The sequence below is a fragment of the Procambarus clarkii genome, chromosome 73 (assembly GCF_040958095.1).
Source record: "Procambarus clarkii isolate CNS0578487 chromosome 73, FALCON_Pclarkii_2.0, whole genome shotgun sequence".
Lineage (NCBI taxonomy): Eukaryota > Metazoa > Arthropoda > Malacostraca > Decapoda > Cambaridae > Procambarus > Procambarus clarkii.
In genome coordinates this window covers 6895283-6920636 of record NC_091222.1, presented here as the reverse complement: position 1 = coordinate 6920636, position 25354 = coordinate 6895283, and the positions used below count along the sequence as shown (strand labels likewise).

The window sequence follows — 25354 nt, the reverse complement described above, 5'->3', positions numbered from 1 at the left end:
GTGGTGGTTGTGGGTGTGGTCAGCTGGTGGTGGTGGTAGTGGGTGTGGTCAGCTGGTGGTGGTGGTTGTGGGTGTGGTCTGGTGGTGGTGGTGGTAGTGGGTGTGGTCAGCTGGTGGTGGTGGTAGTGGGTGTGGTCTGGTGGTGGTGGTGGTAGTGGGTGTGGTCAGCTGGTGGTGGTGGTTGTGGGTGTGGTCAGCTGGTGGTGGTGGTAGTGGGTGTGGTCTGGTGGTGGTGGTAGTGTGTGTGGTCAGCTGGTAGTGGTGGTGGTAGAGGGTGTGGTCTGGTGGTGGTGGTGGTGGTAGTGGGTGTGGTCTGGTGGTGTGGTGGTGGTAGTGGATGTGGTCAGCTGGTGGTGTTGGTAGTGGGTGTGGTCTGGTGGTGGTGGTGGTGGTAGTGGGTGTGGTCAGCTGGTGGTGGTGGTAGTGGGTGTGGTCTGGTGGTGGTGGTGGTGGTGGTAGTGGGTGTGGTCAGCTGGTGGTGGTGGTAGTGGGTGTGGTCTGGTGGTGGTGGTGGTGGTGGTAGTGGGTGTGGTCAGCTGGTAGTGGTGGTGGTAGAGGGTGTGCTCAGTCTACCACACACCGCAGGTGCAGGCAAGAGGATGAGCAAACACATTCAGCAGGTGGTGGAGCCGGTGTTCTGGGTGATCCAGTCAGCGTAAGCGGAAACTCTGGTGTTCACTCCGGGGTTGTTGGGTACAGCACACCCGAACCCGTAGCTGACGACGCCCACCTGCACCCAGCGACCAGGGCACACCTGAGCCACCAGGGGCCCGCCACTGTCACCCTGCGGGGGGAGAGTTATCTTGGCTCAACCATCCAACTGTGTCGCAACAACAACATTGATTATTATTATATATGTGTAGGTTGTGATGCTTGGGTTGTGGCGGTGGGGGTGTTGTGATGCTGGTGGTGTTGTGATGCTGGGGGTGTTGTGATGCCGGGGTGTGGTGATGCTGGGGGTGTTGTGATGCTGGGAGTGTTGTGATGCTGGGAGTGTTGTGATGCTGGGGGTGTGGTGATGCTGGGAGTGTTGTGATGCTGGGGTGTGGTGATTCTGGGGGTGTTGTGATGCTGGGGGTGTTGTGATGCTGGGGGTGTTGTGATGCTGGGGTGTGGTGATGCTGGGGGTGTTGTGATGCTGGGGGTGTTGTGATGCTGGGGTGTGGTGATGCTGGGGGTGTGGTGATGCTGGGAGTGTTGTGATGCTGGGGTGTGGTGATGCTGGGGGTGTTGTGATGCTGGGGGTGTTGTGATGCTGAGGGTGTGGTGATGCTGGGGGTGTGGTGATGGTGGGGGGTGGTGATGCTGGGGGTGTTGTGATGCTGGGAGTGTTGTGATGCTGGGAGTGTTGTGATGCTGAGGGTGTGGTGATGCTGGGGTGTTGTGATGCTGGGGTGTTGTGATGCTGGGGGTGTTGTGATGCTGGGGGTGTTGTGATGCTGGGGGTGTTGTGATGCTGGGGGTGTTGTGATGCTGGGGTGTGGTGATGCTGGGGGTGTTGTGATGCTGAGGGTGTGGTGATGCTGGGGTGTGGTGATGCTGGGGGTGTTGTGATGCTGAGGGTGTGATGATGCTGGGGGTGTTGTGATGCTGGGGGTGTGGTGATGCTGGGGTGTGGTGATGCTGGGGGTGTTGTGATGCTGAGGGTGTGGTGATGCTGGGGGTGTGGTGATGCTGGGGGTGTGGTGATGCTGGGGGTGTTGTGATGCTGGGAGTGTGGTGATGTTGGGAGTGTTGTGATGCTGGGGGTGTTGTGATGCTGGGAGTGTGGTAATGCTGGGGGTGTGGTGATGCTGGGGGTGTGGTGATGCTGGGGGTGTTGTGATGCTGGGGGTGTGGTGATGCTGGGAGTGTGGTGATGCTGGGGGTGTTGTGATGCTGGGGGTGTGGTGATGCTGGGGGTGTTGTGATGCTGGGGGGGTTGTGATGCTGGGGTGTGGTGATGCTGGGGGTGTTGTGATGCTGGGAGTGTTGTGATGCTGAGGGTGTGGTGATGCTGGGGGTGTTGTGATGCTGGGAGTGTGGTGATGCTGGGGGTGTGGTGATGCTGGGGGTGTTGTGATGCTGGGGGTGTGGTGATGGTGGGGGTGTTGTGATGCTGGGGGTGTGGTGATGCTGGGGGTGTGGTGATGGTGGGGGTGTTGTGATGCTGGGGTGTGGTGATGCTGGTAGTGTTGTGATGCTGGGGGTGTGGTGATGCTGGGAGTGTGGTGATGCTGGGGGTGTTGTGATGCTGGGGGTGTTGTGATGCTGGTAGTGTTGTGATGCTGGGGGTGTGGTGATGCTGGGGTGTTGTGATGCTGGGGGTGTTGTGATGCTGGGAGTGTGGTGATGCTGGGAGTGTTGTGATGCTGGGGGTGTTGTGATGCTGAGGGTGTGGTGATGCTGGGGGTGTTGTGATGCTGGGAGTGTTGTGATGCTGAGGGTGTGGTTATGCTGGGGTGTGGTGATGCTGGGGGTGTTGTGATGCTGGGGGTGTGGTGATGCTGGGGGTGTGGTGATGGTGGGGGTGTTGTGATGCTGGGGGTGTGGTGATGCTGGGGGTGTTGTGATGCTGGGAGTGTGGTGATGATGTGGGTGTGGTGATGCTGGGCTGTTGTGATGCTGAGGGTGTGGTAATGCTGGGGGTGTTGTGATGCTGGGGGTGTGGTGATGCTGGGGGTGTGGTGATGCTGGGGGTGTTGTGATGCTGGGAGTGTGGTGATGCTGGGGGTGTGGTGATACTGGGGTGTTGTGATGCTGAGGGTGTGGTGATGCTGGGGGTGTTGTGATGCTGGGAGTGTGGTGATGCTGGGGGTGTTGTGATGCTGGGAGTGTGGTGATGCTGGGAATGTGGTGATGCTGGGGGTGTGGTGATGGTGGGGGTGTGGTGATGCTGGGGGTGTAGTGATGCTGGGGTGTGGTGATGCTGGGGGTGTGGTGATGCTGGGGTGTTGTGATGCTGGGAGTGTGGTGATGCTGGGGGTGTTGTGATGCTGGGAGTGTGGTGATGCTGGGGGTGTGGTGATGCTGGGGGTGTTGTGATGCTGGGGGTGTTGTGATGCTGGGGGTGTTGTGATGCTGGGGGTGTTGTGATGCTGAGGGTGTGGTGATGCTGGGGTGTTGTGATGCTGAGGGTGTGGTGATGCTGGGGGTGTGGCGATGGTGGGGGTGTGGTGATGCTGGGGGTGTGGTGATGCTGGGGGTGTGGTGATGCTGGGGGTGTTGTGATGCTGAGGGTATGGTGATGCTGGGGGTGTGGTTATGCTGGGAGTGTGGTGATGGTGGGGGTGTGGTGATGCTGGGGGTGTGATGGTGGGGGTGTGGTGATGCTGGGAGTGTGGTGATGCTGGGGGTGTTGTGATGCTGAGGGTGTGGTGATGCTGGGGGTGTTGTGATGCTGGGATGTTGTGATGCTGGGGGTGTTGTGATGCTGGGAGTGTGGTGATGCTGGGAGTGTTGTGATGCTGGGGGTGTTTTGATGCTGAGGGTGTGGTGATGCTGGGGGTGTTGTGATGCTGGGAGTGTTGTGATGCTGAGGGTGTGGTGATGCTGGGGGTGTTGTGATGCTGGGAGTGTGGTGATGCTGGGGGTGTGGTGATGCTGGGGTGTTGTGATGCTGAGGGTGTGGTGATGCTGGGGGTGTTGTGATGCTGAGGGTGTGGTGATGCTGGGAGTGTGGTGATGCTGGGGGTGTTGTGATGCTGGGGGTGTGGTGATGCTGGGGGTGTTGTGATGCTGGGGGGGTTGTGATGCTGGGGTGTGGTGATGCTGGGGGTGTTGTGATGCTGGGAGTGTTGTGATGCTGAGGGTGTGGTGATGCTGGGGGTGTTGTGATGCTGGGAGTGTGGTGATGCTGGGGGTGTGGTGATGCTGGGGTGTTGTGATGCTGAGGGTGTGGTGATGCTGGGGGTGTTGTGATGCTGGGGGTGTGGTGATGGTGGGGGTGTTGTGATGCTGGGGGTGTGGTGATGCTGGGGGTGTGGTGATGGTGGGGGTGTTGTGATGCTGGGGTGTGGTGATGCTGGTAGTGTTGTGATGCTGGGGGTGTGGTGATGCTGGGAGTGTGGTGATGCTGGGGGTGTTGTGATGCTGGGGGTGTTGTGATGCTGGTAGTGTTGTGATGCTGGGGGTGTGGTGATGCTGGGGTGTTGTGATGCTGGGGGTGTTGTGATGCTGGGAGTGTGGTGATGCTGGGAGTGTTGTGATGCTGGGGGTGTTGTGATGCTGAGGGTGTGGTGATGCTGGGGGTGTTGTGATGCTGGGAGTGTTGTGATGCTGAGGGTGTGGTGATGCTGGGGGTGTTGTGATGCTGGGAGTGTGGTGATGCTGGGGGTGTGGTGATGCTGGGGTGTTGTGATGCTGGGGGTGTTGTGATGCTGAGGGTGTGGTGATGCTGGGGGTGTTGTGATGCTGAGGGTGTGGTGATGCTGGGGGTGTTGTAATGCTGGGAGTGTGGTGATGCTGGGGGTGTGGTGATGCTGGGGTGTGGAGATGCTGGGGGTGTTGTGATGCTGGAAGTGTGGTGATGCTGGGGGTGTGGTGATGGTGGGGGTGTTGTGATGCTGGGGGTGTGGTGATGCTGGGGGTGTTGTGATGCGGGGAGTGTGGTGATGCTGGGGGTGTGGTGATGCTGGGGTGTTGTGATGCTGAGGGTGTGGTGATGCTGGGGGGGGTTGTAATGATGGGAGTTTGGTGATGCTGGGGGTGTGGTGATGCTGGGGGAGTGGTGATGCTGGGGGTGTTGTGATGCTGGGAGTGTGGTGATGCTGGGGGTGTGGTGATGCTGGGGTGTTGTGATGCTGAGGGTGTGGTGATGCTGGGGGTGTTGTGATGCTGGGAGTGTGGTGATGCTGGGGGTGTTGTGATGCTGGGAGTGTGGTGATGCTGGGAGTGTGGTGATGCTGGGGGTGTGGTGATGGTGGGGGTGTGGTGATGCTGGGGGTGTGGTGATGCTGGGGTGTGGTGATGCTGGGGGTGTGGTGATGCTGGGGTGTTGTGATGCTGGGAGTGTGGTGATGCTGGGGGTGTTGTGATGCTGGGAGTGTGGTGATGCTGGGGGTGTGGTGATGCTGGGGGTGTTGTGATGCTGGGGGTGTTGTGATGCTGGGGGTGTTGTGATGCTGGGGGTGTTGTGATGCTGAGGGTGTGGTGATGCTGGGGTGTTGTGATGCTGAGGGTGTGGTGATGCTGGGGGTGTGGCGATGGTGGGGTGTGGTGATGCTGGGGGTGTGGTGATGCTGGGGGTGTGGTGATGCTGGGGGTGTTGTGATGCTGAGGGTATGGTGATGCTGGGGGTGTGGTGATGCTGGGGTGTTGTGATGCTGGGGGTGTTGTGATGCTGAGGGTGTGGTGATGCTGGGGGTGTTGTGATGCTGAGGGTGTGGTGATGCTGGGGGTGTTGTAATGCTGGGAGTGTGGTGATGCTGGGGGGTGTGGTGATGCTGGGGTGTGGTGATGCTAGGGGTGTTGTGATGCTGGAAGTGTGGTGATGCTGGGGGTGTGGTGATGGTGGGGGTGTTGTGATGCTGGGGGTGTGGTGATGCTGGGGGTGTTGTGATGCTGGGAGTGTGGTGATGCTGGGGGTGTGGTGATGCTGGGGTGTTGTGATGCTGAGGGTGTGGTGATGCTGGGGGTGTTGTGATGCTGGGAGTGTGGTGATGCTGGGGGTGTGGTGATGCTTTGGGTGTGGTGATGCTGGGGGTGTTGTGATGCTGGGAGTGTGGTGATGCTGGGGGTGTGGTGATGCTGGGGTGTTGTGATGCTGAGGGTGTGGTGATGCTGGGGGTGTTGTGATGCTGGGAGTGTGGTGATGCTGGGGGTGTTGTGATGCTGGGAGTGTGGTGATGCTGGGAGTGTGGTGATGCTGGGGGTGTGGTGATGGTGGGGGTGTGGTGATGCTGGGGGTGTGGTGATGCTGGGGTGTGGTGATGCTGGGGGTGTGGTGATGCTGAGGGTGTGGTGATGCTGGGAGTGTGGTGATGCTGGGGGTGTTGTGATGCTGGGGGTGTGGTGATGCTGGGGGTGTTGTGATGCTGGGGGGGTTGTGATGCTGGGGTGTGGTGATGCTGGGGGTGTTGTGATGCTGGGAGTGTTGTGATGCTGAGGGTGTGGTGATGCTGGGGGTGTTGTGATGCTGGGAGTGTGGTGATGCTGGGGGTGTGGTGATGCTGGGGTGTTGTGATGCTGAGGGTGTGGTGATGCTGGGAGGTGTTGTGATGCTGGGGGTGTGGTGATGGTGGGGGTGTTGTGATGCTGGGGGTGTGGTGATGCTGGGGGTGTGGTGATGGTGGGGGTGTTGTGATGCTGGGGTGTGGTGATGCTGGTGGTGTTGTGATGCTGGGGGTGTGGTGATGCTGGGAGTGTGGTGATGCTGGGGGTGTTGTGATGCTGGGGGTGTTGTGATGCTGGTAGTGTTGTGATGCTGGGGTGTGGTGATGCTGGGGTGTTGTGATGCTGGGGGTGTTGTGATGCTGGGAGTGTGGTGATGCTGGGAGTGTTGTGATGCTGGGGGTGTTGTGATGCTGAGGGTGTGGTGATGCTGGGGGTGTTGTGATGCTGGGAGTGTTGTGATGCTGAGGGTGTGGTGATGCTGGGGGTGTTGTGATGCTGGGAGTGTGGTGATGCTGGGGGTGTGGTGATGCTGGGGTGTTGTGATGCTGGGGGGTGTTGTGATGCTGAGGGTGTGGTGATGCTGGGGGTGTTGTGATGCTGAGGGTGTGGTGATGCTGGGGGTGTTGTAATGCTGGGAGTGTGGTGATGCTGGGGGTGTGGTGATGCTGGGGTGTGGAGATGCTGGGGGTGTTGTGATGCTGGAAGTGTGGTGATGCTGGGGGTGTGGTGATGGTGGGGGTGTTGTGATGCTGGGGGTGTGGTGATGCTGGGGTGTTGTGATGCGGGGAGTGTGGTGATGCTGGGGTGTGGTGATGCTGGGTGTTGTGATGCTGAGGGTGTGGTGATGCTGGGGGGGTGTAATGATGGGAGTTTGGTGATGCTGGGGTGTGGTGATGCTGGGGAGTGGTGGGCTGGGGTGTTGTGATGCTGGGAGTGTGGTGATGCTGGGGGTGTGGTGATGCTGGGTGGTGATGCTAGGGTGTTGTGATGCTGGAAGTGTGGTGATGCTGGGTGTGGTGATGGTGGGGTGTTGTGATGCTGGGGTGTGGTGATGCTGGGGGTGTTGTGATGCTGGGAGTGTGGTGATGCTGGGGGTGTGGTGATGCTGGGTGTTGTGATGCTGAGGGTGTGGTGATGCTGGGGGTGTTGTGATGCTGGGAGTGTGGTGATGCTGGGGGTGTGGTGATGCTTTGGGGTGTGGTGATGCTGGGGGTGTTGTGATGCTGGGAGTGTGGTGATGCTGGGGGTGTGGTGATGCTGGGGTGTTGTGATGCTGAGGGTGTGGTGATGCTGGGGGTGTTGTGATGCTGGGGGTGTGGTGATGCTGGGGTGTTGTGATGCTGGGGGTGTGGTGATGCTGGGGGTGTTGTGATGCTGGGGAGTGTGGTGATGCTGGGGGTGTGGTGATGCTGGTGTGGGGGGTGTGGTGATGCTGGGGTGTGGTGATGCTGGGGTGTGGTGATGCTGGGGTGTTGTGATGCTGGGAGTGTGGTGATGCTGGGGGTGTGGTGATGCTGGGTGTTGTGATGCTGGGAGGTGTGTGATGCTGGGGGTGTGGTGATGCTGGGGTGTTGTGATGCTGAGGGTGTGGTGATGCTGGGGGTGTTGTGATGCTGGGGAGTGTTGTGATGCTGGAGGGTGTGGTGATGCTGGGGGTGTGGTGATGCTGGGGTGTGTGTGATGCTGGGGTGTGGTGATGCTGGGGGTGTGTGATGCTGGGGTGTGGTGATGCTGGGGGTGTTGTGATGCTGGGGGTGTGGTGATGCTGGGGGTGTGTGATGCTGGGGGTGTGGTGATGCTGGGGTGTTGGTGATGCTGGGAGGTGGTGATGCTGGGGTGTTGTGATGCTGGGGTGTGGTGATGCTGGGAGTGTTGTGATGCTGGGGGTGTGGTGATGCTGGGGGTGTGGTGATGCTGGGGGTGTTGTGATGCTGGGGGTGTGGTGATGCTGGGGGTGTTGTGATGCTGGGAGTGTGGTGATGCTGGGGTGTTGTGATGCTGGGGGTGTTGTGATGCTGGGAGTGTGGTGATGCTGGGGGTGTTGTGATGCTGGGGGTGTTGTGATGCTGAGGGTGTGGTGATGCTAGGGGGGTGTTGTGATGCTGGAGTGTTGTGATGCTGAGGGTGTGGTGATGCTGGGGTGTTGTGATGCTGAGGGTGTGGTGATGCTGGGGGTGTGGTGATGCTGGGGTGTTGTGATGCTGGGGGTGTGGTGATGCTGAGGGTGTGGTGATGCTGGGGGTGTTGTGATGCTGAGGGTGTGGTGATGCTGGGGGTGTTGTAATGCTGGGAGTGTGGTGATGCTGGGGTGTTGTGATGCTGGGGTGTGGTGATGCTAGGGGTGTTGTGATGCTGGAAGTGTGGTGATGCTGGGGTGTGGTGATGGTGGGGGTGTTGTGATGCTGGGGTGTGGTGATGCTGGGGGTGTTGTGATGCTGGGAGTGTGGTGATGCTGGGGGTGTGGTGATGCTGGGGTGTTGTGATGCTGAGGGTGTGGTGATGCTGGGGGTGTTGTGATGCTGGGAGTGTGGTGATGCTGGGGGTGTGGTGATGCTTTGGGTGTGGTGATGCTGGGGGTGTTGTGATGCTGGGAGTGTGGTGATGCTGGGGGTGTGGTGATGCTGGGGTGTTGTGATGCTGAGGGTGTGGTGATGCTGGGGGTGTTGTGATGCTGGGAGTGTGGTGATGCTGGGGGTGTTGTGATGCTGGGAGTGTGGTGATGCTGGGAGTGTGGTGATGCTGGGGGTGTGGTGATGGTGGGGGTGTGGTGATGCTGGGGGTGTGGTGATGCTGGGGTGTGGTGATGCTGGGGTGTGGTGATGCTGGGGTGTTGTGATGCTGGGGTGTGGTGATGCTGGGGGTGTTGGTGATGCTGGGAGTGTGGTGATGCTGGGGGTGTGGTGATGCTGGGGTGTGGTGATGCTAGGGGTGTTGGTGATGCTGGGTGTGGTGATGCTGGGGTGTGTGATGCTGGGGTGTTGTGATGCTGGGGTGTGATGTGTGGGTGGATGCTGAGGGTGTGGTGATGCGGGGGTGTTGTGATGCTGAGGTGTGTGGTGATGCTGGGGGGTGTGGCATGGTGGGGGTGTGGTGATGCTGGGGGTGTGGTGATGCTGGGGTGTTGGTGATGCTGGGGGTGTTGTGATTGCTGAGGGTATGGTGATGCTGGGGTGGTGATGCTGGGGTGGGTGATGGGGGTGTTGTGATGCTGGGGGTGTGGTGATGCTGGGGGTGTTGTGATGCTGGGGTGTGGTGATGCTGGGGGGTGTTGTGATGCTGAGGGGTGTGGTGATGCTGGGGGTGTTGGTGAATGCTGGGAGTGTGTGATGCTGGGGGTGTGTGGTGATGCTGGGGTGTGGTGATGCTGGGAGTGTGTGATGCTGGGTGTGTTGTGATGCTGGAGGGTGTGGTGATGCTGGTAGTGTGGTGATGCTGGGGGTGTTTGTGATGCTGGGGGTGTGGTGATGCTGGGGGTGTTGTGATGCTGGGAGTGTGGTGATGCTGGGGGTGTGGTGATGCTGGGGTGTTGTGATGCTGAGGGTGTGGTGATGCTGGGGGTGTTGTGATGCTGGGAGTGTGGTGATGCTGGGGGTGTGGTGATGCTGGGGTGTGGTGATGCTGGGGGTGTTGTGATGCTGGGAGTGTGGTGATGCTGGGGGTGTGGTGATGCTGGGGTGTTGTGATGCTGAGGGTGTGGTGATGCTGGGGGTGTTGTGATGCTGGGAGTGTGGTGATGCTGGGGGTGTTGTGATGCTGGGAGTGTGGTGATGCTGGGGAGTGTGGTGATGCTGGGGGTGTGGTGATGGCTGGGGGTGTGGTGATGCTGGGGGTGTGGTGATGCTGGGGTGTGGTGATGCTGGGGGTGTGGTGATGCTGGGGTGTTGTGATGCTGGGAGTGTGGTGATGCTGGGGGTGTTGTGATGCTGGGGAGTGTGGTGATGCTGGGGGTGTGGTGATGCTGGGGGTGTTGTGATGCTGAGGGTGTTGTGGTGTGCTGCGGGGGGTGGTGATGATGGGGTGTGTGATGCTGGGGGTGTGGTGATGCTGGGGGTGTGGTGATGCTCGAGGGTGGTGGTGATGCTGGGGTGTGTGATGCTGGGAGTGTGGTGATGCTGGGGTGTTGTGATGCTGGGGTGTGTGATGCTGGGGGTGTGTGATGCTGGGAGTGTGTGATGCTGGGGTGTTGTGATGCTGGGGTGTGGTGATGCTGGGAGGTGTTGTGATGCTGGGGGTGTGGTGATGCTGGGGTGTGGTGATGCTGGCGGGTGTTGTGATGCTGGGGTTGTGGTGATGCTGGGGGTGTTGTGATGGCTGGGGTGTTGTGATGCTGGGGTGTGTGAATGCGGGGTGTTGTGATGCTGGGGAGTGTGGTGATGCTGGGGTGTGGTGTATGCTGGGGTGTTGTGATGCTGGGGGTGTTGTGATGCTGGGGGTGTGGTGATGCTGGGGTGTTGTGATGCTGGGGTGTGGTGATGCGGGGGTTTGTGATGCTGGAGTGTGGTGATGCTGGGGTGTGGTGATGCTGGGGTGTTGTGATGCTGAGGGGTGGTGATGCTGGGGGTGTGTTGATGCTGGGAGTGTGGTGATGCTGGGGGCTTTTATGGTGTGATGCTGGGGGTGTGGTGATGCTGGGGGTGTGTGATGCTGGGAGTGTGGTGATGCTGGGGGTGTGGTGATGCTGGGGTGTTGTGATGCTGAGGGTGTGGTGATGCTGGGGGTGTTGTGATGCTGGGAGTGTGGTGATGCTGGGGGTGTTGTGATGCTGGGAGTGTGGTGATGCTGGGAGTGTGGTGATGCTGGGGGTGTGGTGATGGTGGGGGTGTGGTGATGCTGGGGGTGTGGTGATGCTGGGGTGTGGTGATGCTGGGGGTGTGGTGATGCTGGGGTGTGGTGATGCTGGGAGTGTGGTGATGCTGGGGGTGTTGTGATGCTGGAGTGTGGTGATGCTGGGGGTGTGGTGATGCTGGGGGTGTTGTGATGCTGGGGTGTTGTGATGCTGGGGGTGTGTGATGCTGGGGGTGTTGTGATGCTGAGGGTGTGGTGATGCTGGGGTGTTGTGATGCTGAGGTGTGGTGATGCTGGGGGTGTGGCGATGGTGGTGGTGTGGTGATGCTGGGGTGTGGTGATGCTGGGGTGTGGTGATGCTGGGGTGTTGTGATGCTGAGGGTATGGTGATGCTGGGGTGTGGTGATGCTGGGAGTGTGGTGATGTGGGGGTGTGGTGATGCTGGGGGTGTGGTGATGCTGGGGGTGTGGTGATGCTGGGGGTGTGGTGATGCTGGGGGGTTGTGATGCTGAGGGTGGGTGGTGATGCTGGGGGTGTTGTGATGCTGGGAGTGTGTGATGCTGGGGGTGTTGTGGTTGCTGGGGTGTGGTGATGCTGGGAGTGTGTGATGCTGGGGGTGTTGTGATGCTGGGGTGTGGTGATGCTGGGAGTGTTGTGATGCTGGGAGTGTGTGATGCTGGGTGTGGTGATGCTGGGGTGTTGTGATGCTGGGAGTGTGGTGATGCTGGGGGTGTGGTGATGCTGGGGTGTTGTGATGCTGGGTGTGGTGATGCTGGGGGTGTGTGATGCTGGGGTGTGGTGATGCTGGGGGTGTTGTGATGCTGGGGGTGTGGTGATGCTGGGGTGTGATGATGCTGGGGTGTGGTGATGCTGGGGTGTTGTGATGCTGGGGGTGTTGGTGATGCTGGGGGTGTTGGTGATGGTGGGGGTGTTGTGATGCTGGGGGTGTGTGTGATGCAGGAGGGTAGTGTGGATGCTGGGAGTGTGGTGATGCTTGGGGGTGTGGTGATGCTGGGGTGTTGTGATGCTGAGGGTGTGGTGATGCTGGGGGTGTGTGATGCTGGGAGTGTGGTGATGCTGGGGGTGTGGTGATGCTGGGGGTGTGTGATGCTGGGGGTGTGTGATGCTGGGGTGTGGTGATGCTGGGGTGTGGTGATGCTGGGGTGTTGTGATGCTGAGGGTGTGGTGATGCTGGGGGTGTTGTGATGCTGGGAGTGTGGTGATGCTGGGGGTGTGTGATGCTGGGGTGTGGTGATGCTGGGGTGTGGTGATGCTGGGGGTGTGGTGATGGTGGGGGTGTGGTGATGCTGGGGGTGGTGATGCTGGGGTGTGGTGATGCTGGGGTGTGGTGATGCTGGGGTGTTGTGATGCTGGGAGTGTGGTGATGCTCGGGGGGTGTTGTGATGCTGGGAGTGTGGTGATGCATGGGGGTGTTGGTGATGCTGGGGTGTTGTGATGCTGGGGGTGTGTGATGCTTGGGGGTTGTTGTGATGCTGAGGGTGTGGGTGATACTGGGGCTGCTGTGATGCTGAGGGTGTGGTGATGCTGGGGGTGTGGCGATGGTGGGGGTGTGGTGATGCTGGGGGTGTGGGATGCTGGGGGGTGTGGTGATGCTGGGGGTGTTGTGATGCTGAGGGTGTGGTGATGCTGGGGGTGTGGTGATGCTGGGAGTGTGTGATGGTGGGGTGGGTGATGCTGGGGGTGTGGTGATGCTGGGGGTGTGGTGATGCTGGGTGTTGTGATGCTGAGGGTGTGGTGATGCTGGGGGTGTGTAATGCTGGAGTGTGGTGATGCTGGGGGTGTGGTGATGCTTGGGGTGTGGTGATGCTGGGGTGTTGTGATGCTGGGGGTGTTGGTGATGCTGGGGTGTGGTGATGGTGGGGTGTGTTGTGATGCTGGGGGTGTGGTGATGCAGGGGTGTTGTGATGCTGGGAGTGTGGTGATGCTGGGGGTGTGTGATGCTGGGGTGTTGTGATGCTGAGGGTGTGGTGATGCTGGGGGTGTTGTGATGCTGGGAGTGTGGTGATCCTGGGGGGTGTGGTGATGCTGGGGGTGTGTGATGCTGGGGGTGTTGTGATGCTGGGAGTGTGGTGATGCTGGCGTTGTGGTGATGCTGGGGTGTTGTGATGCTGAGGTGTGGTGATGCTGGGGGTGTTGTGATGCTGGGAGTGTGGTGATGCTGGGGGTGTTGCGATTGCTGGGAGTGTGGTGATGCTGGGAGTGTGGTGATGCTGGGGGTGTGGTTGATGGTGGGGGTGTGGTGATGCTGGGGGTGTGGTGATGCTGGGGTGTGGTGATGCTGGGGGTGTGGTGATTGCTGGGGTGTTGTGATGCTGGGAGTGTGGTGATGCTGGGGGTGTTGTGATGCTGGGAGTGTGGTATGCTGGGGGTGTGGTGATGCTGTGGGGTGTTGTGATGCTGGGGGTGTTGTGATGATGGGGGTGTTGTGATGCTGGGGGTGTTGTGATGCTGAGGGTGTGGTGATACTGGGGTGTTGAGATGCTGAGGGTGTGGTGATGCTGGGGGTGTGGCGATGGTGGGGGTGTGGTGATGCTGGGGGTGTGGTGATGCTGGGGGTGTGGTGATGCTGGGGGTGTTGTGATGCTGAGGGTGTGGTGATGCTGGGGGTGTGGTGATGCTGGGAGTGTGGTGATGGTGGGGGTGTGGTGATGCTGGGGGTGTGGTGATGCTGGGGGTGTGGTGATGCTGGGGGTGTTGTGATGCTGAGGGTGTGGTGATGCTGGGGGTGTTGTGATGCTGAGGGTGTGGTGATGCTGGGGGTGTTGTGATGCTGGGAGTGTGGTGATGCTGGGGGTGTTGTGATGCTGGGAGTGTGGTGATGCTGGGAGTGTGGTGATGCTGGGGGTGTGGTGTTGCTGGGAGTGTGGTGATGGTGGGGGTGTGGTGATGCTGGGGGTGTGGTGATGCTGGGGGTGTGGTGATGCTGGGGGTTTTGTGATGCTGAGGGTGTGGTGATGCTGGGGGTGTTGTGATGCTGAGGGTGTGGTGATGCTGGGGGTGTGGTGATGCTGGGGGTGTGGTGATGGTGGGGTGTGGTGATGCTGGGGGTGTTGTGATGCTGAGGGTGTGGTGATGCTGGGGGTGTGGTGATGCTGGGGGTGTGGTGATGCTGGGGGTGTGGTGATGCTGGGAGTGTGGTGATGCTGAGGGTGTGGTGATGCTGGGGGTGTTGTGATGCTGGGAGTGTGGTGATGCTGGGGGTGTGGTGATGCTGGGGTGTTGTGATGCTGAGGGTGTGGTGATGCTGGGGGTGTTGTGATGCTGGGGTGTGGTGATGCTGGGGGTGTGGTGATGGTGGGGGTGTTGTGATGCTGGGGGTGTGGTGATGCAGGGGGTGTTGTGATGCTGGGAGTGTGGTAATGCTGGGGGTGTGATGATGCTGGGGTGTTGTGATGCTGAGGGTGTGGTGATGCTGGGGTGTGGTGATGGTGGGGGTGTGGTGATGCTGGGGGTGTGGTGATGCTGGGGGTGTGGTGATGCTGGGGGTGTTGTGATGCCGAGGGTGTGGTGATGCTGGGGGTGTGGTGATGCTGGGAGTGTGGTGATGGTGGGGGTGTGGTGATGCTGGGGGTGTGGTGATGCTGGGGGTGTGGTGATGCTGGGTGTGGTGATGCTGGGGGTGTGGTGATGCTGGGGTGTTGTGATGCTGGGAGTGTGGTGATGCTGGGGGTGTTGTGATGCTGGGAGTGTGGTGATGCTGGGGGTGTGGTGATGCTGGGGGTGTTGTGATGCTGGGGGTGTTGTGATGCTGGGGGTGTTGTGATGCTGGGGGTGTTGTGATGCTGAGGGTGTGGTGATACTGGGGTGTTGTGATGCTGAGGGTGTGGTGATGCTGGGGGTGTGGCGATGGTGGGGGTGTGGTTATGCTGGGGGTGTGGTGATGCTGGGGGTGTGGTGATGCTGGGGGTGTTGTGATGCTGAGGGTGTGGTGATGCTGGGGGTGTGGTGATGCTGGGAGTGTGGTGATGGTGGGGGTGTGGTGATGCTGGGGGTGTGGTGATGCTGGGGGTGTGGTGATGCTGGGAGTGTGGTGATGCTGGGAGTGTGGTGATGCTGGGGGTGTGGTGTTGCTGGGAGTGTGGTGATGGTGGGGGTGTGGTGATGCTGGGGGTGTGGTGATGCTGGGGGTGTGGTGATGCTGGGGGTTTTGTGATGCTGAGGGTGTGGTGATGCTGCGGGTGTTGTGATGCTGAGGGTGTGGTGATGCTGGGGGTGTTGTGATGCTGAGGGTGTGGTGATGCTGGGGGTGTTGTGATGCTGGGAGTGTGGTGATGCTGGGGGTGTTGTGATGCTGGGAGTGTGGTGATGCTGGGAGTGTGGTGATGCTGGGGGTGTGGTGTTGCTGGGAGTGTGGTGATGGTGGGGGTGTGGTGATGCTGGGGGTGTGGTGATGCTGGGGGAGTGGTGATGCTGGGGGTTTTGTGATGCTGAGGGTGTGGTGATGCTGGGGGTGTTGTGATGCTGAGGGTGTGGTGATGCTGGGGGTGTGGTGATGCTGGGGGTGTGGTGATGCTGGGGGTGTGGTGATGCTGGGGGTGTTGTGATGCTGAGGGTGTGGTGTGGCTGGGGGTGTGGTGATGCTGGGGGTGTGGTGATGGTGGGGGTGTGGTGATACTGGGAGTGTGGTGATGCTGAGGGTGTGGTGATGCTGGGGGTGTTGTGATGCTGGGAGTGTGGTGATGCTGGGGTGTTGTGATGCTGAGGGTGTGGTGATGCTGGGGGTGTTGTGATGCTGGGGGTGTGGTGATGCTGGGGGTGTGGTGATGGTGGGGGTGTTGTGATGCTGGGGGTGTGGTGATGCTGGGGGTGTTGTGATGTTGGGAGTGTGGTAATGCTGGGGGTGTGGTGATGCTGGGGTGTTGTGATGCTGAGGGTGTGGTGATGCTGGGGGTGTGGTGATGGTGGGGGTGTGGTGATGCTGGGGGTGTGGTGATGCTGGGGGTGTGGTGATGCTGGGGGTGTTGTGATGCCGAGGGTGTGGTGATGCTGGGGGTGTGGTGATGCTGGGCGTGTGGTGATGGTGGGGATGTGGTGATGCTGGGGGTGTGGTGATGCTGGGGGTGTGGTGATGCTGGGGGTGTTGTGATGCTGAGGGTGTGGTGATGCTGGGGGTGTTGTGATGCTGAGGGTGTGGTGATGCTGGGGGTGTTGTGATGCTGGGAGTGTGGTGATGCTGGGGGTGTTGTGATGCTGGGAGTGTGGTGATGCTGGGAGTGTGGTGATGCTGGGGGTGTGGTGATGGTGAGGGTGTGGTGATGCTGGGGGTGTGGTGATGCTGAGGTGTGGTGATGCTGGGGGTGTGATGATGCTGGGGTGTTGTGATGCTGGGAGTTTGGTGATGCTGGGGGTGTTGCGATGCTGGGAGTGTGGTGATGCTGGGGGTGTGGTGATGCTGGGTGTGTTGTGATGCTGGGGGTGTTGTGATGCTGGGGGTGTTGTGATGCTGGGGGTGTTGTGATGCTGAGGGTGTGGTGATGCTGGGGTGTTGTGATGCTGAGGGTGTGGTGATGCTGGGGGTGTGGTGATGGTGGGGTGTGGTGATGCTGGGGGTGTGGTGATGCTGGGAGTGTGGTGATGGTGGGGGTGTGGTGATGCTGGGGGTGTGGTGATGCTGGGGGTGTGGTGATGCTGGGGCTGTTGTGATGCTGAGGGTGTGGTGATGCTGGGGGTGTTGTGATGCTGGGAGTGTGGTGATAGTGGGGGTGTGGTGATGCTGGGGGTGTGGTGATGCTGGGGGTGTGGTGATGCTGGGGCTGTTGTGATGCTGAGGGTGTGGTGATGCTGGGGGTGTTGTGATGCTGAGGGTGTGGTGATGCTGGGGGTGTTGTGATGCTGGGAGTGTGGTGATGCTGGGGGTGTTGTGATGCTGGGAGTGTGGTGATGCTGGGAGTGTGGTGATGCTGGGGGTGTGATGATGCTGGGAGTGTGGTGATGGTGGGGGTGTGGTGATGCTGGGGGTGTGGTGATGCTGGGGGTGTGGTGATGCTGGGGGTGTTGTGATGCTGAGGGTGTGGTGATGGTGGGGGTGTGGTGATGCGGGGGGTGTGGTGATGGTGGGGGTGTGGTGATGCTGGGAGTGTGGTGATGCTGAGGGTGTGGTGATGCTGGGGGTGTTGTGATGCTGGGAGTGTGGTGATGCTGAGGGTGTTGTGATGCTGGGGTGTGGTGATGCTGGAGTGTGGTGATGCTGGGGGTGTTGTGATGCTGGGAGTGTGGTGATGCTGGGGGTGTTGTGATGCTGGGAGTGTGGTGATGCTGAGCGTGTTGTGATGCTGGGGTGTGGTGATGCTGGAGTGTGGTGATGCTGGGGGTGTTGTGATGCTGGGAGTGTGGTGATGCTGGGAGTGTGGTGATGCTGGGGTGTTGTGATGCTGGGAGTGTGGTGAAGCTGGGGGTGTGGTGATGCTGGGAGTGTGGTGATGGTAGGGGTGTGGTGATGCTGGGGGTGTGGTGATGCTGGGGGTGTGGTGATGCTGGGGGTGTTGTGATGCTGAGGGTGTGGTGATGCTGGGGGTGTTGTGATGCTGAGGGTGTGCTGATGCTGGGGGTGTGGTGATGCTGGGGGTGTGGTGATGGTGGGGGTGTGATGATGCTGGGGGTGTGGTGATGCTGGGGGTGTGGTGATGCTGGGAGTGTTGTGATGCTGGGAGTGTGGTGATGCTGGGGTCTGGTGATGCTGGGGGTGTTGTGATGCTGGGGGTGTTGTGATGCTGGGAGTGTGGTGATGCTGGGGGTGTGGTGATGCTGGGGGTGTGGCGATGCTGGGGGTGTGGTGATGCTGGGGGTGTTGTGATGCTGGGGGTGTGGTGATGCTGGGGGTGTTGTGATGCTGGGAGTGTTGTGATGCTGGGAGTGTGGTGAAGGTGGGGGTGTTGTGATGCTGGGGGTGTTGTGATGCTGGGGGTGTGGTGATGCTAGGGGTGTTGTGATGCTGGGGGTGTTGTGATGCTGGGGTGTAGTGATGCTGGGGGTGTTGTGATGCTGGGGGTGTGGTGATGCTGGGGGTGTTGTGATGCTGGGGGTGTTGTGATGCTGGGGTGTGGTGATGCTGGGGGTGTTGTGATGCTGGGGGTGTGGTCAGTGTGTGGATGCTGGGGATGTCTCACACCCCCTGATGTCTCTCACAGTAGCTTCTCCCTCGTGGTATGCCAACAACACTGACGGTGCTCCTGAGAGAACCATACCTCTTGGTCGTTGGAAGGTGGTGGCGCTGCGTCCTTGTATATTGTCTCAGTGTAAACAGGTCACCTTGGGTATAGTGTGACCGTATTGGTCAGTGTCCAGCATGTTGTTACTGTTGGTCAGTGTCCAGCATGTTGTTACTGCTGGTCATGTTGGTCAGTGTCCAGCATGTTGTTACTGCTGGTCATGTTGGTCAGTGTCCAGCATGTTGTTACTGCTGGTCATGTTGGTCAGTGTCCAGCATGTTGTTACTGTTGGTCATGTTGATCAGTGTCCAGCATGTTGTTACTGTTGGTCAGTGTCCAGCATGTTGTTACTGTTGGTCATGTTGGTCAGTGTCCAGCATGTTGTTACTGTTGGTCAGTGTCCAGCATGTTGTTACTGTTGGTCATGTTGGTCAGTGTCCAGCATGTTGTTACTGATGGTCATGTTGGTCAGTGTCCAGCATGTTGTTACTGATGGTCATGTTGGTCAGTGTCCAGCATGTTGTTACTGTTGGTCATGTTGGTCAGTGTCCAGCATGTTGTTACTGCTGGTCATGTTGGTCAGTGTCCAGCATGTTGTTACTGCTGGTCATGTTGGTCAGTGTCCAGCATGTTGTTACTGCTGGTCATGTTGATCAGTGTCCAGCATGTTGTTACTGATGGTCATGTTGGTCAGTGTCCAGCATGTTGTTACTGCTGGTCATGTTGGTCAGTGTCCAGCATGTTGTTACTGATGGTCATGTTGGTCAGTGTCCAGCATGTTGTAACTGATGGTCATGTTGGTCAGTGTCCAGCATGTTGTTACTGTTGGTCATGGTGGTCAGTGTCCAGCATGTTGTTACTGTTGGTCAGTGTCCAGCATGTTGTTACTGTTGGTCATGTTGGTCAGTGTCCAGCATGTTGTTACTGATGGTCATGTTGGTCAGTGTACAGCATGTTGTTACTGATGGTCATGTTGGTCAGTGTCCAGCATGTTGTTACTGATGGTCATGTTGGTCAGTGTCCAGCATGTTGTTACTGTTGGTCAGTGTCCAGCATGTTGTTACTGTTGGTCATGTTGGTCAGTGTCCAGCATGTTGTTACTGCTGGTCATGTTGGTCAGTGTCCAGCATGTTGTTACTGCTGGTCATGTTGGTCAGTGTCCAGCATGTTGTTACTGCTGGTCATGTTGGTCAGTGTCCAGCATGTTGTTACTGATGGTCATGTTGGTCAGTGTCCAGCATGTCGTTACTGCTGGTCATGTTGGTCAGTGTCCAGCATGTTGTTACTGATGGTCACGTTGGTCAGTGTCCAGCATGTTGTTACTGCTGGTCATGTTGGTCAGTGTCCAGCATGTTGTTACTGTTGGTCAGTGTCCAGCATGTTGTTACTGCTGGTCATGTTGGTCAGTGTCCAGCATGTTGTTACTGTTGGTCAGTGTCCAGCATGTTGTTACTGTTGGTCATGTTGGTCAGTGACCAGCATGTTGTTACTGTTGGTCATGTTGGTCAGTGTCCAGCATGTTGTTACTGTTGGTCAGTGTCCAGCATGTTGTTACTGCTTGTCATGTTGGTCAGTGTCCAGCATGTTGTTACTGTTGGTCAGTGTCCAGCATGTTGTTACTGTTGGTCATGTTGGTCAGTGTCCAGCATGTTGTTACTGTTGGTCATGTTGGTCAGTGTCCAGCATGTTGTTACTGTTGGTCAGTGTCCAGCATGTTGTTACTGATGGTCATGTTGGTCAGTGTCCAGCATGTTGTTACTGCTGGTCATGTTGGTCAGTGTCCAGCATATTGTTACTGATGGTCATGTTGGTCAGTGTCCAGCATGTTGTTACTGTTGGTCATGTTGGTCAGTGTCCAGCATGTTGTTACTGTTGGTCAGTGTCCAGCATGTTGTTACTGTTGGTCAGTGTCCAGCATGTTGTTACTGCTGGTCATGTTGGTCAGTGTCCAGCATGTTGTTACTGCTGGTCATGTTGGTCAGTGTCCAGCATGTTGTTACTGCTGGTCATGTTGGTCAGTGTCCAGCATGTTGTTACTGCTGGTCATGTTGGTCAGTGTCCAGCATGTTGTTACTGCTGGTCATGTTGGTCAGTGTCCAGCATGTTGTTACTGATGGTCAGTGTCCAGCATGTTGTTACTGCTGGTCATGTTGGTCAGTGTCCAGCATGTTGTTACTGTTGGTCAGTGTCCAGCATGTTGTTACTGCTGGTCATGTTGGTCAGTGTCCAGCATGTTGTTACTGTTGGTCATGTTGGTCAGTGTCCAGCATGTTGTTACTGATGGTCAGTGTCCAGCATGTTGTTACTGATGGTCATGTTGGTCAGTGTCCAGCATGTTGTTACTGCTGGTCATGTTGGTCAGTGTCCAGCATGTTGTTACTGTTGGTCATGTTGGTCAGTGTCCAGCATGTTGTTACTGTTGGTCATGTTGGTCAGTGTCCAGCATGTTATTGCTGCTGGTCGTGTTGGTCAGTGTCCAGCATGTTGTTACTGCTGGTCATGTTGGTCAGTGTCCAGCATGTTGTTACTGCTGGTCATGTTGGTCAGTGTCCAGCATGTTGTTACTGCTGGTCATGTTGGTCAGTGTCCAGTGTGTTGTTACTGCTGGTCATGTTGGTCAGTGTCCAGCATGTTGTTACTGCTGGTCATGTTGGTCAGTGTCCAGCATGTTGTTACTGTTGGTCATGTTGGTCAGTGTCCAGCATGTTGTTACTGCTGGTCATGTTGGTCAGTGTCCAGCATGTTGTTACTGTTGGTCATGTTGGTCAGTGTCCAGCATGTTGTTACTGATGGTCATGTTGGTCAGTGTCCAGCATGTTGTTACTGCTGGTCATGTTGGTCAGTGTCCAGTGTGTTGTTACTGCTGGTCATGTTGGTCAGTGTCCAGCATGTTGTTACTGCTGGTCATGTTGGTCAGTGTCCAGTGTGTTGTTACTGATGGTCATGTTGGTCAGTGTCCAGCATGTTGTTACTGCTGGTCATGTTGGTCAGTGTCCAGCATGTTGTTACTGATGGTCATGTTGGTCAGTGTCCAGCATGTTGTTACTGATGGTCATGTTGGTCAGTGTCCAGCATGTTGTTACTGTTGGTCATGTTGGTCAGTGTCCAGCATGTTGTTACTGCTGGTCATGTTGGTCAGTGTCCAGCATGTTGTTACTGCTGGTCATGTTGGTCAGTGTCCAGCATGTTGTTACTGCTGGTCATGTTGGTCAGTGTCCAGCATGTTGTTACTGTTGGTCATGTTGGTCAGTGTCCAGCATGTTGTTACTGCTGGTCATGTTGGTCAGTGTCCAGCATGTTGTTACTGTTGGTCAGTGTCCAGCATGTTGTTACTGATGGTCATGTTGGTCAGTGTCCAGCATGTTGTTACTGATGGTCATGTTGATCAGTGTCCAGCATGTTGTTACTGATGGTCATGTTGGTCAGTGTCCAGCATGTTGTTACTGTTGGTCAGTGTTCAGCATGTTGTTACTGATGGTCATGTTGGTCAGTGTCCAGCATGTTGTTACTGCTGGTCATATTAGTCAGTGTCCAGCATGTTGTTACTGCTGGTCAGTGTCCAGCATGTTGTTACTGCTGGTCATGTTGGTCAGTGTCCAGCATGTTGTTACTGCTGGTCATGTTGGTCAGTGTCCAGCATGTTGTTACTGCTGGTCATGTTGGTCAGTGTCCAGCATGTTGTTACTGATGGTCATGTTGGTCAGTGTCCAGCATGTTGTTACTGCTGGCCATGTTGGTCAGTGTCCAGCATGTTGTTACTGATGGTCAGTGTCCAGCATGTTGTTACTGCTGGTCATGTTGGTCAGTGTCCAGCATGTTGTTACTGTTGGTCATGCTGGTCAGTGTCCAGCATGTTGTTACTGCTGGTCATGTTGGTCAGTGTCCAGCATGTTGTTACTGCTGGTCATGTTGGTCAGTGTCCAGCATGTTGTTACTGATGGTCATGTTGGTCAGTGTCCAGCATGTTGTTACTGCTGGTCATGTTGGTCAGTGTCCAGTGTGTTGTTACTGCTGGTCATGTTGGTCAGTGTCCAGCATGTTGTTACTGCTGGTCATGTTGGTCAGTGTCCAGTGTGTTGTTACTGATGGTCATGTTGGTCAGTGTCCAGCATGTTGTTACTGCTGGTCATGTTGGTCAGTGTCCAGCATGTTGTTACTGATGGTCATGTTGGTCAGTGTCCAGCATGTTGTTACTGATGGTCATGTTGGTCAGTGTCCAGCATGTTGTTACTGTTGGTCATGTTGGTCAGTGTCCAACATGTTGTTACTGCTGGTCATGTTGGTCAGTGTCCAGCATGTTGTTACTGTTGGTCATGTTGGTCAGTGTCCAGCATGTTGTTACTGCTGGTCATGTTGGTCAGTGTCCAGCATGTTGTTACTGTTGGTCAGTGTCCAGCATGTTGTTACTGATGGTCATGTTGGTCAGTGTCCAGCATGTTGTTACTGATGGTCATGTTGGTCAGTGTCCAGCATGTTGTTACTGATGGTCATGTTGGTCAGTGTCCAGCATGTTGTTACTGCTGGTCAGTGTCCAGCATGTTGTTACTGCTGGTCATGTTGGTCAGTGTCCAGCATGTTGTTACTGCTGGTCATGTTGGTCAGTGTCCAGCATGTTGTTACTGCTGGTCATGTTGGTCAGTGTCCAGCATGTTGTTACTGATGGTCATGTTGGTCAGTGTCCAGCATGTTGTTACTGTTGGTCATGTTGGTCAGTGTCCAGCATGTTGTTACTGTTGGTCAGTGTCCAGCATGTTGTTACTGTTGGTCAGTGTCCAGCATGTTGTTACTGCTGGTCATGTTGGTCAGTGTCCAGCATGTTGTTACTGCTGGTCATGTTGGTCAGTGTCCAGCATGTTGTTACTGCTGGCCATGTTGGTCAGTGTCCAGCATGTTGTTACTGATGGTCAGTGTCCAGTGTGTTGTTACTGATGGTCATGTTGGTCAGTGTCCAGCATGTTGTTACTGATGGTCATGTTGGTCAGTGTCCAGCATGTTGTTACTGTTGGTCAGTGTCCAGCATGTTGTTACTGCTGGTCATGTTGGTCAGTGTCCAGCATGTTGTTACTGTTGGTCATGTTGGTCAGTGTCCAGCATGTTGTTACTGATGGTCAGTGTCCAGCATGTTGTTACTGATGGTCATGTTGGTCAGTGTCCAGCATGTTGTTACTGCTGGTCATGTTGGTCAGTGTCCAGCATGTTGTTACTGTTGGTCATGTTGGTCAGTGTCCAACATGTTGTTACTGATGGTCATGTTGGTCAGTGTCCAGCATGTTGTTACTGCTGGTCATGTTGGTCAGTGTCCAGCATGTTGTTACTGTTGGTCATGTTGGTCAGTGTCCAGCATGTTGTTACTGCTGGTCATGTTGGTCAGTGTCCAGCATGTTGTTACTGTTGGTCAGTGTCCAGCATGTTGTTACTGATGGTCATGTTGGTCAGTGTCCAGCATGTTGTTACTGTTGGTCATGTTGGTCAGTGTCCAGCATGTTGTTACTGTTGGTCAGTGTCCAGCATGTTGTTACTGTTGGTCAGTGTCCAGCATGTTGTTACTGTTGGTCAGTGTCCAGCATGTTGTTACTGATGGTCATGTTGGTCAGTGTCCAGCATGTTGTTACTGATGGTCATGTTGGTCAGTGTCCAGCATGTTGTTACTGTTGGTCAGTGTTCAGCATGTTGTTACTGCTGGTCATGTTGGTCAGTGTCCAGCATGTTGTTACTGCTGGTCATATTGGTCAGTGTCCAGCATGTTGCTACTGCTGGTCAGTGTCCAGCATGTTGTTACTGCTGGTCATGTTGGTCAGTGTCCAGCATGTTGTTACTGCTGGTCATGTTGGTCAGTGTCCAGCATGTTGTTACTGCTGGTCATGTTGGTCAGTGTCCAGCATGTTGTTACTGATGGTCATGTTGGTCAGTGTCCAGCATGTTGTTACTGTTGGTCATGTTGGTCAGTGTCCAGCATGTTGTTACTGTTGGTCAGTGTCCAGCATGTTGTTACTGTTGGTCAGTGTCCAGCATGTTGTTACTGTTGGTCAGTGTCCAGCATGTTGTTACTGCTGGTCATGTTGGTCAGTGTCCAGCATGTTGTTACTGCTGGTCATGTTGGTCAGTGTCCAGCATGTTGTTACTGCTGGCCATGTTGGTCAGTGTCCAGCATGTTGTTACTGATGGTCAGTGTCCAGCATGTTGTTACTGCTGGTCATGTTGGTCAGTGTCCAGCATGTTGTTACTGTTGGTCATGTTGGTCAGTGTCCAGCATGTTGTTACTGCTGGTCATGTTGGTCAGTGTCCAGCATGTTGTTACTGATGGTCATGTTGGTCAGTGTCCAGCATGTTGTTACTGCTGGTCATGTTGGTCAGTGTCCAGCATGTTGTTACTGATGGTCATGTTGGTCAGTGTCCAGCATGTTGTTACTGTTGGTCAGTGTCCAGCATGTTATTACTGCTGGTCATGTTGGTCAGTGTCCAGCATGTTGTTACTGTTGGTCATGTTGGTCAGTGTCCAGCATGTTGTTACTGATGGTCAGTGTCCAGCATGTTGTTACTGATGGTCATGTTGGTCAGTGTCCAGCATGTTGTTACTGCTGGTCATGTTGGTCAGTGTCCAGCATGTTGTTACTGTTGGTCATGTTGGTCAGTGTCCAGCATGTTGTTACTGATGGTCATGTTGGTCAGTGTCCAGCATGTTGTTACTGCTGGTCATGTTGGTCAGTGTCCAGCATGTTGTTACTGTTGGTCATGTTGGTCAGTGTCCAGCATGTTGTTACTGCTGGTCAGTGTCCAGCATGTTGTTACTGCTGGTCATGTTGGTCAGTGTCCAGCATGTTGTTACTGCTGGTCAATGTTGGTCAGTGTCCAGTGTGTTGTTACTGCTGGTCATGTTGGTCAGTGTCCAGCATGTTGTTACTGTTGGTCAGTGTCCAGCATGTTGTTGCTGTTGGTCATGTTGGTCAGTGTCCAGCATGTTGTTACTGCTGGTCATGTTGGTCAGTGTCCAGCATGTTGTTACTGTTGGTCATGTTGGTCAGTGTCCAGCATGTTGTTACTGCTGGTCATGTTGGTCAGTGTCCAGCATGTTGTTACTGCTGGTCATGTTGGTCAGTGTCCAGCATGTTGTTACTGCTGGTCATGTTGGTCAGTGTCCAGCATGTTGTTACTGCTGGTCATGTTGGTCAGTGTCCAGCATGTTGTTACTGCTGGTCATGTTGGTCAGTGTCCAGCATGTTGTTACTGTTGGTCAGTGCCCAGCATGTTGTATATACTTTCAATTCCTCTGAGGTTTCTGCTTCATTGTTCCCTTAAGGGGCCGAGTA

General features: G+C 56.3%; 1 protein-coding gene across 1 annotated transcript in view; it reads right to left on the bottom strand.

Annotated features, from left to right (window-relative positions):
* Nucleotides 1-613: 613 nt before the first annotated feature.
* Nucleotides 614-25354, bottom strand: part of LOC123774201 (trypsin-1-like) — a 49935-nt gene continuing 25194 nt past the window's right edge. The window contains exon 7 of the mRNA XM_069312751.1: nucleotides 614-784. Coding sequence (XP_069168852.1) covers nucleotides 614-784 — 171 coding nt within the window. The remainder of the gene's footprint in view (nucleotides 785-25354) is intronic.